Below are 14,509 nucleotides of genomic sequence, written 5' to 3'. Positions count from 1 at the left end.
GGACAAATGGAGAATGGATCATATTTATTCATGACAGAATTGTTAAAATATAAATGACATAGATTTTCTTCATTTCACATTCACATAAAACATATACTTCATGTATTAATAATTTCACATATAACATTGACTTCATCTGTAAATCAGTTCACATATAGAATTACCTTCATGGATAAATCACTTTATCAATATAAACTCAACAACACTGAAGTAGAAAAAGTGCTTAGCACAGTGCCCTGTATTTTCCTACCACTATTTATATTCATCACAGATTATTGGTTCCATTGGTGAGCTCTCTTGTTATGATCTTCTTAAGGCAAAGTAGATTCAACACATTCAACACTTTTGGTATGAGACCTCTGATAACATCCACTGTAGTGCAATTTTGCAGAAATGTGACATGTTTTACATTCAGGAGTATTTCAATTATGTATTAAAGAGTAAGCAGGTTGGCTTAAAATGCCACATGTTGGTTTTGGGTCTGGTGTTCTTGATGGTTTGGTTTTCTGGATGTCCTGTGGATAAATAGAGGGCCTCTATTTATGCATAGGACATCCTGCCAAGGTAGTTGGCAGGGACGTATCCCCTCTGTCCGTTCGACTCAGCTAACCACCAGTCTTTATTACCTCCCAGGTCTGAGAACTGGAGGATGCGGACATGCTGGTACTCCTGCAAGGTCAGCTCCTGGTCACAGCGTGCTTGAAATGCATACACGGCATAAAACTGTGGAAACAAGTCACAAGTCAGATGTTATCAGGGATAAAATAATTCTACAGTTTGTTCTTTTTGAACAAACTGAATAAAGACCTTTTTTGGCTCTGAAATGGTAAATGGCAAATTGTGACTTGCACTGACATCATGAAATAATATTTAAGTGTATCCTCCTGTAAATCCAGAAGGTGGCACTGTTTGTTAGCTTTCCAAATAGACAGAATGTCACCACCAGTCTTAATTTTCTTTGGTTACAATCTGTTAACCCTTGTCAACATTTCATATTTTAAGACCAATAACCGTGTCATGTTATGATGAAGATCAGAGTGGGTAGTCATAGTAGATGACAAACCACAGGAGTGTAGAAGCCAGAGTGACAGCCCCGTCATCATGTTATTCACCCCATTTAATTTCAATGCAAGCTAGACAGAGACACTGTAAAGCTATCAAGTGCACTGTCACAGCACTGGCAGAACTTCTGCTCATCCAGTCTATATAACTGCACACCTCAGTTTTACTGGCCCTCTATAATAACAACCCTCATATTTTACAGGTGGAGGCTCATGTGAGGAGGCACTTAAGGCTGACTGAACACCCAGTTAAAGTTACATGGCTTGCTGAGCTGTAATTTTATTGTAATTATGAGGTTTATGTGGTGTGTGGTTTGTTGTTGTTTCTATTTTGTGCCTTATTTTTTCTAAATTTCTGATACTACTTTGTTCATTTCCAATTGCTTTCTTCTGCATATGCACATGCTGACCTGTAGTCTGTCTGCAACTGTTGATTTGGCACAACCTTTCAAAGGACATTAATCTTCTTGACCTTGACTGTTCTCAAGCTGAAACCCAAACTGAGCTGAACAAAGATTTATTAGATTTTTTTTTACCTGTCTCCCTAGTTCTAAGCACAGCAGTATATTAAAATGACATCCATATGGTGCAAGAACACACACCTGCTGAGCCTCGTTGTCCATTGTGTCCTCCAAGTCTTCAGGGCTCTCTGGCTCCCCCTGTAGTCCAGAGAGGGTTGAACTGCTGTCGGTGGTGTTGAGGTTGAAGCTGCGCAGGCTGCTGCTGCCACTTCCCGACACAAACAGACTGAGGTCGTCAAAGTCCTCATCCACCATGGCAGGCGGCTGCTGCTGTGGCTGCTCTTTGACCATCTGGCCTGCCCGCTGGGAGTCCCTCAGAGGGTTGTACTGCTTCAGGAATGTGGAGTAGACGTAGCCCTGTGTACCTATCAGTGACACGAAGGGACAGTTTGTCAGGGTAGTGTTATCTAGTCATGCGGATAGTTTTAATTTATCCAGGGTTTGAGAAATGCATCTATTAGATTGCCTCCATCACAGTAAATTGGTTGTTTGTGGTGCTAAAAACTCTGAAATAGACCACACAGCATCAGTCACTCCAGTTAATCCATAGAACCTATACAAACTATTTCTTTGGAAGAAATTTGGCCGGAAAAAAATATTCTCGGTGAGGTCTGTGGATTATCCAGGGTAACCAGGATGAGGAGGAGTTTTTTTTATGTATTTATTTAAACCTACTACAAGGGGTTTTAACTTGTTACATAACAGTCTCAATTTAAAACTGATGCCTCAATATGATCTACATAAGCACACAAGACCATCAGCGAGAAGAGTGACTATTTCTATGTAGTTCTTAATGCCTGCCACCAGGTCGGATTTTCTTTGACATCAATGCAACAAGGCAGTACAAACACTACCACTTTTGTCCACAGGGGCCGCCAGAATCAACAAAAAATGAAAGCTCCTTGTTGCTGCTTTAAGCACTATAATTAAAAATCCACTCACATCATATATCTCAGAGACGGACAACAAAACCTGAGCAATAAAACTAAATTATTTTGGAATTTGGGTGAATTGACCCTTTAAATGTCTAACAGTAAGTTGATTACAGAACAAACTCTAGTAGTTTATAAGATGTCTTCCTTTGTTAATCAAAAACCTGATTTATAAAAATAAATAGGTGTGAATAAATGTGTTTAATATATGGGACTGCATGTTACATTAAGGCTGTAAGAATAAGCTTGAGCATTTGCTTACACAATCTTAAATGTTAGCGAACTGAAGAATGTGTAAATATGAGGCAAGCATATTCATAGTGTTGATATCAACAGAAGAAATAACAACTTCCTGGGAATGCTTGTAATCCCAGAGGGAAAGACAAGTCTGTGAAGAAATGTACTCCGCACCAGGAAACATACACACACTTTTTTTTTTCTACAGCTCATGAAAAAAGTACTTGTTATTGCAGAGTACAGAGAGGCATACAAGCAGCATCTCTCCGTCCTTGTTTCTGAATACCCATAGGGAGAGGCTTTGTACTCTAAGTAACACTGCTTACAACACGCAGCGGTTTGTTCCAAACAAGACACTGGGATCTCAGGTGCCTCTGCAAGACGTAGAGGGGAGATGGAGACAAGCTATGGAGCTGGCCCTGTTGTAAGGCAACCATCTCCAGAGGCAGGCAAAGAGATACCAGCAACCATGACATCACAGGAGCCCTTGGGACCGATTCTTGTGTGTTGACTGACTGTCAGTGTCAGAAAGTAAAGTTTGGTGTGTTTGCACAGCTTCAGTCATCTAATAGATGCAGGTGTATTCACAGAGGAATGTGTATGAAAGAGAGACCTACACCGACCATACCTGCAGATGATCTAGTGTGATAACTTAATTCACCTTGTGTCTCTTACAAACAAAATGTGCCAAGAGCTATCTCTGCCCTGTGGGTCTTTGTCCTTACCACACACACACACACACACACACACACACACACACACACTTGCCTCCAGTGTGAACCAGCCAGCGGCTGCTGCTGCCTAATGGGTCTGTGTCCTCCAGCAGGGCCACCAGCTCTCCCTCCAGCAGGCTAAGGTCCTGCTCCTGGCAGCCATTGCACTTCCTCTTCAGCTGGTACAGACGGCTCAGTGGGTGTTCTGCCAGCAGCCAGGCGCGCTGTTCTTCAGTTTGATGCTGCACCTCCGGCATCTGGGGGACGGCAAAGCACAAAGGTTTGTTGGTGTAATTATTTGAAGTGGGTCTGATATGTGGGCACATGTGGGCATGTTGTTGGTTATCAGTGTACAAGGGTATTCTAGGGAGGGTGAAAGATAATAAGCCCCTGGTGGTAGGAGTTTCAAATAGATCTATAAAAGATATGTCCTAGCACATATTATATATGCACATGCGTATGTGTACACCTACACACATAGTCTCGGGGGATTGATACCTGGTGGAGCTTTGGGTTGTCAAGTGCCCCAGTTAATCACAGCCTGGAGCTGTTCTCTGTGTCTACTATTGATAAGACTTGCAGCTGCTCATTCATGGCTAGGAATTGGCTCAAAACATTTTGATAGGAATATGGGGGACTTTTGTTTTAACCTGGAGTCAATGAGAAGTCTACAGATGCTTACACAGCTTACCAGAAATATAAATTGTACAGATTGCAAGCTGTGGTGTGCATTTTAGTCTCTAGATGTGAATAATCTATTCTCAATTATTTATAATTTCTTACCGCTAGTTTCTTGTCTCGTTGTCTCTCAAAGCTGACTTTTCGCTCCATTAACTTCTGTGCGTTATCCTTGACAAAAGTCATATTGTTCAGCTCATCCATGATGCTGTTCTGCACTTCAGCAATGTTTGACAATGGAGCCTGAAAGAGCAAGCATGACACATTTTTGTTTCAATATTAAAAATTATTAATTATGATTGTAATTATGATGTGATTTATGTGTGGGATGCTCACTGGTAGCTGCTGTATGGATGGGGAAGATAGCAGTATTTTATCCATCATCCCTCTGAGCAGGGCCACTAAATACACCACACAGTTGGTCAGGATGGTATAGGCAGCCATGTTGAACCTCTGCAACTCCTCTACCAGTAAGGCATTGAGAGCTTCATAGTCCCTCCTGGCAGGACCAGGCGGTTCTTCTGACACCAGTGAAGGAGAGGAGGCAGTGGTGGATGACGAGGATGAGGATGAGAAAGAAGAAGAGCGCTCCAGGCGGCTGCAGTAATCCAGCAATTTGTCATAACGCTTCTGGATGAGCTTCTGCGGGGCTGTGAACATGCCTTGCAGGGAGGAGAGGGGGGATAGGACCAAGCACTCCATACTGTCTTTCTGAAGGAAGAAATCAATGAGGTGGCAAAAGAGGAATATATATATATATATGGTATTGGTCTACCAAAGTATTCTCCATTATGAACTCAGGTACTTTTAGTTTACTTCTGTGTCTTCTAGGCATGATCTATTAAATGTCTTGTTTTCAGAATGCTGCAGTGTCTCTAATTTGCAGCAATTTTCTCCAAGGGGAAGAAGTAAAGTACACTTTAATAGTTTAGTTAGTTTACAGTAAATGTCTTGCAAACATAACAGATTTAATCTATTATAGTGTGGCGCCTGTAATGGTGACTATACATACAGTAAAAAGAACTGTTTCTGTGGATAAATTGTTCTGTATCCTGAAAGCATCTATGAGTCACAGCTTTCATGTCTTGATTGTCGCAGACACAACGCAACCCTTTTCATGTCTGTTTCCTCTTAGAGTGCATGTCCCTTCGCATCTACACTTATTTTGTGTAGCTCATTACAGACTTTGCTAAACTGCTGCAGTGAAGGGCTGCAACATAAAGAATCTTATTCAAAGGTATAGTTATCTTGCAATTGCCAATAGTGCAATCCACAGAGAGTAGAGGGTAGAAAAGGGAAGTTGGCAGAGTTGCTGAAATATCTAGCAGGAAGGTTAGAGGCATAGGAGGAAGGGGATTGATATAATGGACAAAAGACAGGTAGCTATGCGCAAAGTGATAGATGACTCACAGTTGGAGGGTGAGTGAGAGGTCATGTAGGAACAGCAAGGACAGACACAAATACAGACGATTCAGGGAGGTAAGTGAAGAGGGAAAACCTGGATAGTAAAGTACGTTATGCCCTGAATAAAAAAAACAAATAATATTTTGATGTGAAGTACAAAAACAGCCACACTTACAAAGTGCTTATACGGGTCATTTCCATTACTGTGCGATGAGCCGTTGGTCCCATTTCTGTTTGGATCCTTGACTATGTTCTCCATGTCCTGGACATTCTGAACAGCTACAGACACCATATCCTACAGCAAAGACGTCAAGAAAGTTTTAGACAGTTGACAGCATATCTTAAGCCATTGAAACACACACATTTTGTCGTAGGTAACGCTAATGTTTACCTACCTGAGTGTACTGCAGGTAACATTGAACATTCTTTACCAGCAGCCTCACAGCCTTCTCCAGACTCCTGAACAGCTTCTCCTCTCTATCAAATACTTCGTCTCTCACCTACAGAAACAAGAGTTTGAATATGTTGCCTTAATAGTAGCCAATTAGGCCTTTTCTGCACTTCAAACCCACTAACAACTCCATAGAAGCAGCAATTTGCACATCAGTGACTTACAAACATAATTTCACTTAAAGTGCCAAGTCTGCAAGTCTCGTGGCTTTTATTCCATGTACTCATTGTTTTATTATAATTACAGTGAGTGTTGAGTGAAGTCAAACATGTTTTGGGTTTTTTTTACCTGTGGTTCAACTCCAGTGAGGATCTTGAGATATCCAGCAAACCTGTCACCTTTCTTCCGGATAGAGTGGATGTTGAACTTGTGTAGTTTGCCCCTCAATGTGCCTTCATCTTCCAACCTCTTATACTTCATAACTGAGAATGAACAGGAATATGGAACCAAGAGATAATATACAATTAATCTTGCCTTGCATAGGTAGCAAAAACACAGCTTTGATGGATTTGGATTTGATACACAGCAATTATAAAATACCCATTTATGTGTAAATAAAATCTCACCTATGTCCTTGCGTCTCTTGAACTCGTTGATATTAACGTTGATGATCTTGGCAGCAGTGAATGCCTCCTGCAGGGGCCGATAGTCAGGGTGGTCTTCAGGTGTGGCCTGCCATAGCTCACGAAGCAGCAATGGGTACTTCATGATCCTCTGGACAGGTTTGATGAGCAGTGAACCCATGTCCAGCAAGTTGGGTTTCCCTCTGTGCAAAAGAAGTGTATTATACAGAAATCAATGATAAACATGAACTGTTATCACCTACAGTACAGATAAACCGAAAACAACAAAAACTACCAAAATTGCTTTTTTAACACAACAATCACAAACCTATAGTTTATTTAGTATGGAATTCAGTTTTAAATGCCAACATCAATCTTACATGAAAAATGTTACTCACTCTAAGTCATAGATTTTCCTGTAAATACAAAGACAAAGAAACACAGTCACCACCAAGATTATACGCAGATAATTATAGCATTTAGACTATCAAGGAAGTCATGAATATTTTGAGAAATGATTGGAGGAAGTGACTTACTTCAGTGCTAATACACAAGTGGTGAAATGTTTTTTTATTTCTTCCTCTTTCTCATAGGATTTGAGTGACATGTTGGCATCATCATGGTGGTAACAGTAAATCTTATACACATCTTCTAAAGCTGCCTTCGCCTGGATGAATACGTCTCCTTCAAATAAAAAAAATGGACAAAATGGGACATCTAATATCAACCAGAGCAGTAAAAAGTCAAGAAATAATTAAATCAGCCGATCATACGAAAGTCAATATGGCATTACCAATGACAACTGCCTCTAGATCAGGGTCAGCCATGGCCTCATGCAGTCTGTGAAGGAGTGCTGCAGATACCTCACACACTGTTTCCATGTTGGTGAACAACCTATCTACATCCACAACCTAACACAGGATAAGGAAACTATACTGTGAAATGGGTTTGACAAATGAAACAATCAGAATCTTTTTATAGTACATTTTCTGTCAAAATACCAATCAACATCTTTATACATGTATATATAAGCTGTCATTCATTCACCTGTTGGCCACCGTGTATCTGGATATTCCAGTGTTGATTCCTGATTATTTGTTGTAAAAAAAAAATCTCCAAAGTTTAAAGTGATTCTTCCAATCTTAGTGTGTAAATCAGGGTTACTTTTACAGTTGTGGTTAAATGTCAGACATAAGGTCACATTTGACTTAGGTTAAGGTCCGGGGTAAATATTATAGTGATGTACTATACAAGTGTCACTGTTGAACATCAACTTTTTCTCAGAAGGCAGCTAGTTGAAAGTTTTACTTTAAGAAAATGGTATCATTAAAAAAAAAAAAAAAACACTGATTCTCTTTGCTATTATAGTATATGTAGAGGTTAGTGGGGGTTAATACCACATTTAGCCTGTAAGAGACTTCACTGGGAAGCACTGAGAAGCATCTACCTGCAGATTCCTTAAAGGCTGGACCACCTCTCTGATGCACAGCTCCAGGTCTGTGAGGAAGTCCTTTTCAGTCTGCACAAGCTCCTGAATGACCTTTGCCCTGCGGTTCATCTTCCTCAAACGGACCTCCTCTGGGTCCAATGCTGGAGAGGGGGGTGTGGACAGGTCATGTGGTGTCATTTTCTCTGAGAAAAGATGAGATTATGAAATTATTATAAAATAAACAAAAGCTATAAACCCCAGTTGCATTCTCTTGTACTGTAGCTATCACAGCACCAGGCCTACAGACTCCCGATACAGACCATACAAGGGCATAGAAAACTGATGATGTGAGTGCACCTACATTTTGCTGTAAATCCTATTTCCAAAAAGTGTTATGTTTTTGCCAGCATTTCAAGCCATCTGTGGCACATTTTCTAAAATGCTGGTAAACACCGTGACCCTGCGGGCTGTGCATGCTTGAAAAAACCTACATCTCTTCTAACATATCCGCTTGACGCCCTAGCAGCCATTTAGATCACGGTATTTCACAGTGATCTAATTATTTTGACTCAAGCGCCAAAAGACCTCACTTAACATGCCAGTCAGTCTCACTCCTCTTTTTTTTATTGCTCTGCTGCCTAATCAGACTGTGGCTGCTCTGCGCTTTGCATGGCAGGCAGGAGTGTCTGTTCAGGGAAGAGGGATGCTTCCTTGCTGCCTAATCGACACTACACACCACTTCCTTCTCTGGAGGGTGGTGGGGGGTGGGGGGAGTGATGAAGAGAGAGGGAGGGAGGCAGAAGGCTGCGAGGCCCGTGTCAGGTTACGGAACTAATCGTGCCGCTGATGTAATGCTTCATCGTGCTCAGGCATTCCATCTGCTCAGACTGGGAGGGGAAGTGCCACACAATGATAAACACACACCTACATATGCAAGGACACACACACACTGACACTGATTCACATGGGAATATATAAACACAGTCCCTGGCTTACTAATTTTACACACACATATGCATTCATACACACACGCACATATAAACACAGAGGTAAACATGCGTAAGATTTGACCTTAAGAAGTTCAACTTGTGTATAAAATATTACTAAGACCTTCTTTACAGTATGTTTTGCTGCAGCCAAGGCACCATTTGCAACTACAACTACACATATTAGCTTTCTATGTAATCATTAGTCCAGTTAAACCCTTTGTATTTACACCTGGTATTTGTATGTGCTCTCCTTATTGTAACTCTGGGTTTGGACCGGATCAAATGTTTTTGCACATGATAAGCAATGCAGCCAAAAAAGTGAAGACGTTTTTCCTCATGATTTAATTTTCATAAGGGTTTTTGTTGGAGGCAACAGGAATGACAAGTTACAGATGCTGTGAATGCCACTACAGCGTTGCCATGAGGAAAAGGTACAGTAACTACTGGCTGCCTTTTGCTGAAGCTGAGTAGAAGAGGTTGTGTGTTTCTGGCCAGTGCGCACTGGCAGTACTTTCTCATGATTGTGAACACTGAACACATTGTGTTCACATGTGGCTGACTCCGACAGAGATCTGATCACATTCTGCTTGCAACACGGCTTACAGTTAACCCTTCCATTTTTTCGGAGATACAGGAACTAAATTCACACCTGCATAAGGTGAATCATCGCCTCTCTGAAAATCTCAACAGAGACTGTGCTTTATAAATGTCACAAAAGTAATACGAATTTAAAGGATGACTGTGTTTGTTTTGAATGCATTGTACAGATGTTCATGTTTTTGTGTCTTATCCTGATACAGATCACCTTTTGATAGGTGATTTAAATGTGGTCCCCTTTTAGTACAGTCAGTGTATCAGTTGAAAATGCTGTGCCCTCCACCCCATTTGTTTTTTCATCTCCTCTGAATGATTGAAGAAAGCGTAACAGGTGAAACTGATAAAGATTCACAACTTTCTTCTGAATTCAGCTTCTTTGGCTTTAACACAGTAAAAGTGTTTAGTAAACTCAGTGTAAACAGCACATCATGAGACCAAACTGCGCAGTCATAAGCCTTTTCCTTCAGCAGTTATTAATTAACTTGTCAATGCCTGATAATACTTCAAGAAATGGATATGGTTATCTGTTGTAGAGTCTAATGAAGTGCTGGAATGAATCCCTGTTAATATATTTCTGCCATTTTACTGTGGGATAAAATTTTTCATTATAAGATCATCAGAGAAACTATTTTACTAGTGGAAATGTTACATCACATTCATTTTTCAAAAGTATCATGAAGTGTCATGTATCCACATGGGCTTTTAGAGTGAAAAGAGAGCCCAGAATCAATGAAAACTTCTAACCGTGAGAGAGAGATCAGGTGAAGAGGCATATTTAAGTTTTAAATCTGGTTTCAGCATTTACACCAATATTTTCTGTAAATGTCTCTGTAAAAATAGAAATTGCATAAAGACTGTCTTAAACGCACTTTGAATTCTATGTGAAAGTTGTCCCATTCAAAACTGGCCTTGAAAAGATTTCCCCCTACCGACACATTCACAATGTTACAAAAAAACACTCAGCAGTGGACCTTAAACTGTGCTGACTTATCCTTTTGCCAGTATTATGTTTGGTGAGGTATGGTTGCCGGCACAAGAGTTCCCATGAAAGTGGATACAGGGCTTTTCACTGCTCAGCCTATTGAAAGGGATCCAACAGACGGCCCCAGAACAGAATACAAGGCACAGTGTATCATGTATCGCCATCAAGATAAATGATATGTCAGACTTTGCCACACAGCAAAGTGCACAATGGGATTTTATCACTGAAAATATATTTTGACTAAAGTAATCTGAAATTGAAGAAAGCGTGAAAATGTCACTGAATGAAAATATTCACTAAAAGGATTTACTTTTCACTAAAACTTTTCACTAAAAGGATTTACTTTTCACTAAAACTTTTCACTAAAAGGATTTACTTTTCACTAAAAGGAAAGTTGGACATAATATCCTATATTGTGTATGTTACCATTCATCATGTCTAATGAAAAAAAAAGTCACAAAATGTTTAATGCCCCTAAAAAATGTGTCACACAAATACAGACAAAGTTAGAACGAGTTCAGTCCTCAAACAATAAGCCACATCAAAGTGACCATCAGCATTATTTATGGATAAATACATATTTTATTAGAGTCTGTTTATTTAGATTTTGTGCTGGTAAATCATTGCCAGCACTATTACATTTAGTTACTGTAAATAATTAGACATATTGATGTCATGTTGCCATGGTTCTGTGGCTTGACCAACCTGTCTGACAAGCAGATGAGAACTGTCTGTCGAGCAGCAACTCACATGTTTCCTCTTTCGGTGAAGTCATCGTTCTGTCAATATTTGCAATGGTAATACCACTGTAAATATGTAATACTGCCTGTCATGTGTGAGGCTAAAGTCAAACAGGAGAGGAAATTGGTTTACTGAAAACACCACTGTGTGTCTTTGACAACCCTGCCTGCCATGATGCAGGTCGGTCAAGAAAACAGAAAGTACAAAGGAATGGAGAATGTCTCTATTTCAAGTAAACAGAGAAGCTGCTGATAAGGCTAGTGTGTGTGTGTGTGTGTGTGTGTGTGTGTGTGTGTGTGTGTGTGTGTGTGTGTGTGTGTGTGTGTGTGTGTGTGAAAGTTATCTTATCAGTGCAACACCAAGTAAGAAGTAGGTTATACTTTGCTATCTTAAACAAGGTGCCACTAGTCATTTTGGCATGTGATGTGTATTGTTCACAGGAAACCCAGGAACAAGTGGCACAGGAAAACCTACATACTTTGGCTAATCTTTAATAGTAACCCCCTGCTGACACAATGATGTCAGTCATTTTGCCTGACATGCAGCATTCCCAGTCACTGACTGCACTCAATGGACAGGTGAAGCCAGTTTTTTTTCCTGAAAAGTGAATATGTGTGTGTGTGTGTCTGTGAAAAGACTTATGTCAGCATTTGTGATGAGGCAACTTACAGCTCGATTTGTTGTTTTTATCAAAACTCCTTCTCCTTTCCAACTAGTTCTCACATTTTCTAGGTCAAACAATGCAAATAAAAATATTATATTCATTGTGAACCAAACTGTAAGTATCTGACATCTCGTAAAACTTTGTTTCACTAAATTTGTTGATGAAAACTGATCTGCAAATCCTTCTTTACACTTCACTGGTGCAGGTCTTGTTTACCAGCTGGTCTGGAACACTTCTAAAGCCACTCCTCTGTGAGTCCCTGAGTTTGGAGCACAGTTTGCATATGTGGCTTCATCCCTTTGGGAGTATCTCCTGCTGAACACATAGTAACACAACAGGTGCCTGGTATCCAGAGCTATAGACCAGTGCGTAGTCTATATGTTGTGTGTGTGTGTGTGTGTGTGTGTGTGTGTGTGTGTGTGTGTGTGTGTGTGTGTGTGTGTGTGTGTGTTGAATGTTTGCCTTCAAGTCCTACATGCTGCTCTTACAGTCCATCTTTAGTAGAGATATTTGTCTAAATGTTCCCCTTGCCAGTGTGTTGTCAACAATTTTGCAATGTAAAGAGTTGAGAGACTTTTCAGACTGAGTGTGGGCTCACGTGTGTATAGATTGTTGCCATAGTTTTGACCCCCGGGGAGGTCATTAGCTGCTGTACCTTTAAGTTTAGCGCTGTACTCCGTCTTGTCAGACTGAGTCCTCCTCACCAGCGTCCCCAGGTTGATGTCACCTTTGGCTGTGTCATCAGCCACAATAGTGTCCGTCTTCCTCCTTTCCAGGTAACGCAGGAACACAGGCCGGTTCCTCCTCTTTATCACTTTATCCTTCTCTTTTTCCTTCTCACTTCCGCTGGCCTCCTTAGGATCCATGATGAGGCCGTCAGCTCCCTTGGTGCTTTGAGACCAGTCGAGGAGAAAAGTAGGGGAAAACAGAGGGACAGGAAGAGGGAGAGAGAAACACAGAGAAACAGAGAGAGAGAGAGAGAGAGAGAGAGAGAGAGAGAAACAGAGAGAGAGAGCTTGGGAAGTGCAACAGGTGTAATGTCCACTGTGCACAGACTCCCAGCTCTGCACAGGTAGTCTAGCTCCTCCCCATGTCTACCTGTCATGAGAGATATGTGGCCACACCTCTCCACTGCTGCTATGCTTCTCTCTTTTAGACCTTTATGTTCATCCAGGGAAAGAAATGCATCACTTTCTCTCACTTTAACTCAAAGGTTTGACGAAAATGACCCCCAGCTTCTTTTTGCTCTTACTAAAATGTCAAAATAAAATGCATGTGAGACCTTGCAGAGACACCAACGATGTCAAAAAGGTTGACAAGGAAGTATTTATGTAAATAACCCGGGCGCTGAGAGTCACACTTGACAGAACAGAGAGTTTTATATATTTAAGTGGATTTAAGTTGAACATTGAACACAAGAAATAAGTTGAGCATGTCACGCCTACAGTGTACTCTCACTTAACTGTAGTGAAAAGCTGTAAGCAGCTGAGCTAATGTTAAAGACAGTAAACTGATTCAACAATTCTTTGAAATAAATGAAATTAATGAAAGAAAATCAACATGCACTGTATACATTGCTTCAGAAGTGTTCAAGCTGCACTCATAGATATGCTGACTAATAAGCTGTGTAAACTTGTTGGTTTTTAGTGGTTTTGAAACAACAGAGGTCGTGTTTTTCAAAGGATGAAAATCAAATGAGCATTTTCTATATTTTTGTTTCACCTTACAAAAATGTATTCACTCTATTCACAACCTATAAATCAACACTTATGAAATGTCAAACCTGGTTAAACTGGTAATTCATCAACACGCATGCTGCCACAATGATTTCTGGTCATAGCAACCAGATATGGTGTTCCTTGCCAGAACAATGAATGGATGCATTTCCTCCCCATTGAACCGCAGGTACTGACGGTTCCCATTGTGTTTTCAGATCACTGCGCAGTGTTCTCATAGCACACCTGTTTAACTTCCATTAGACACACATAGGCTCACCAGTATATCTCTGTTGAGTATCTATCATTGTGTAATTATCATGATTTATGTGTGTATTTAAGAAAAACTCAAGAATTAAATTTTCAAATGTTCATTTGTTGTCTCTTTTCTACTAAACAAACCCAGTCAAATTGTGCTCAAACATAACAGAGGTCAGCATTAGCAGGATTATGTATCTAAGTGGACGTGGTAAAATAAACTATACTGAATGATCACATGCTCTATACAAACATGCAAATGAGTAAACAATGTTATCTGCGTTGACAGTGTGGCAATATTTATATGACATCATGTCACTCAGGGTGTGGTTTTTCTTAAACCTGCTCAAGGCGAGAAGTGGACTCTTTCAGATGAATTCACACCTAAGAAAAGATTTTAGGCACTGAAATAGAGTCATTAAACTTATACTGCACATAGCAAAAAATTAAGCTTCACATTAGGACTTTTATTCTTATTAATGATTAATCTGACAATTTTCTAAATTAATTTGGTCTTTAAAATATCAGACATTAGTAAAAATATCCATCAGAATTTCCCAGAGCAGCAAATCCT

At 40.3% G+C, this 14,509-nt stretch overlaps 1 protein-coding gene across 3 annotated transcripts; it reads right to left on the bottom strand.

Moving 5' to 3' along the window:
• Window positions 1–7: 7 nt before the first annotated feature.
• On the bottom strand, window positions 8–13,026 carry arhgef38 (Rho guanine nucleotide exchange factor (GEF) 38). Of its 3 annotated transcripts, none has more exons than XM_051384176.1 (14): window positions 12,618–13,022; window positions 8,008–8,192; window positions 7,354–7,471; window positions 7,097–7,244; window positions 6,959–6,976; window positions 6,564–6,763; window positions 6,286–6,419; window positions 5,978–6,046; window positions 5,722–5,841; window positions 4,479–4,853; window positions 4,248–4,385; window positions 3,520–3,721; window positions 1,664–1,947; window positions 8–723 (listed from the first exon to the last, which is right to left on the bottom strand). In XM_051384176.1, exons 1-14 carry the CDS (start codon window positions 12,826–12,828, stop codon window positions 541–543), a joined length of 2,385 nt encoding a protein of 794 aa, XP_051240136.1. In that variant the 5' UTR covers window positions 12,829–13,022; the 3' UTR covers window positions 8–540. The 3 variants fall into 3 exon arrangements, with proteins under 3 accessions (XP_051240136.1, XP_051240135.1, XP_051240137.1); XM_051384175.1 differs by having other exon boundaries at window positions 5,942–6,046; window positions 12,618–13,021; XM_051384177.1 differs by lacking the exons at window positions 8–723; window positions 1,664–1,947; window positions 3,520–3,721; ... (5 more) ...; window positions 6,564–6,763; window positions 6,959–6,976 and having other exon boundaries at window positions 7,093–7,244; window positions 12,618–13,026.
• Between the last annotated feature and the right edge of the window lie 1,483 nt (window positions 13,027–14,509).

The sequence above is a fragment of the Dicentrarchus labrax genome, unplaced genomic scaffold (genome assembly GCF_905237075.1).
Source record: "Dicentrarchus labrax unplaced genomic scaffold, dlabrax2021, whole genome shotgun sequence".
In the NCBI taxonomy this organism is placed as follows: domain Eukaryota; kingdom Metazoa; phylum Chordata; class Actinopteri; family Moronidae; genus Dicentrarchus; species Dicentrarchus labrax.
The sequence above is the reverse complement of the archived record's forward strand: the minus strand, read 5'-3'. Positions and strand labels throughout refer to the sequence as shown.

Coding starts and splice junctions, on each gene's coding strand:
- arhgef38 (XM_051384175.1), bottom strand. CDS start 12,828: ATGGATCCTAAGGAGGCCAGCGGAAGTGAGAAGGAAAAAGAGAAGGAT. Junction 5,842..5,941: donor GTTACCTGCAGTACACTCAG/GTAGGTAAACAT, acceptor TCTTTGCTGTAG/GATATGGTGTCTGTAGCTGT. Junction 3,722..4,247: donor AACGAGACAAGAAACTAGCG/GTAAGAAATTAT, acceptor GCCGTCCCCCAG/ATGCCGGAGGTGCAGCATCA.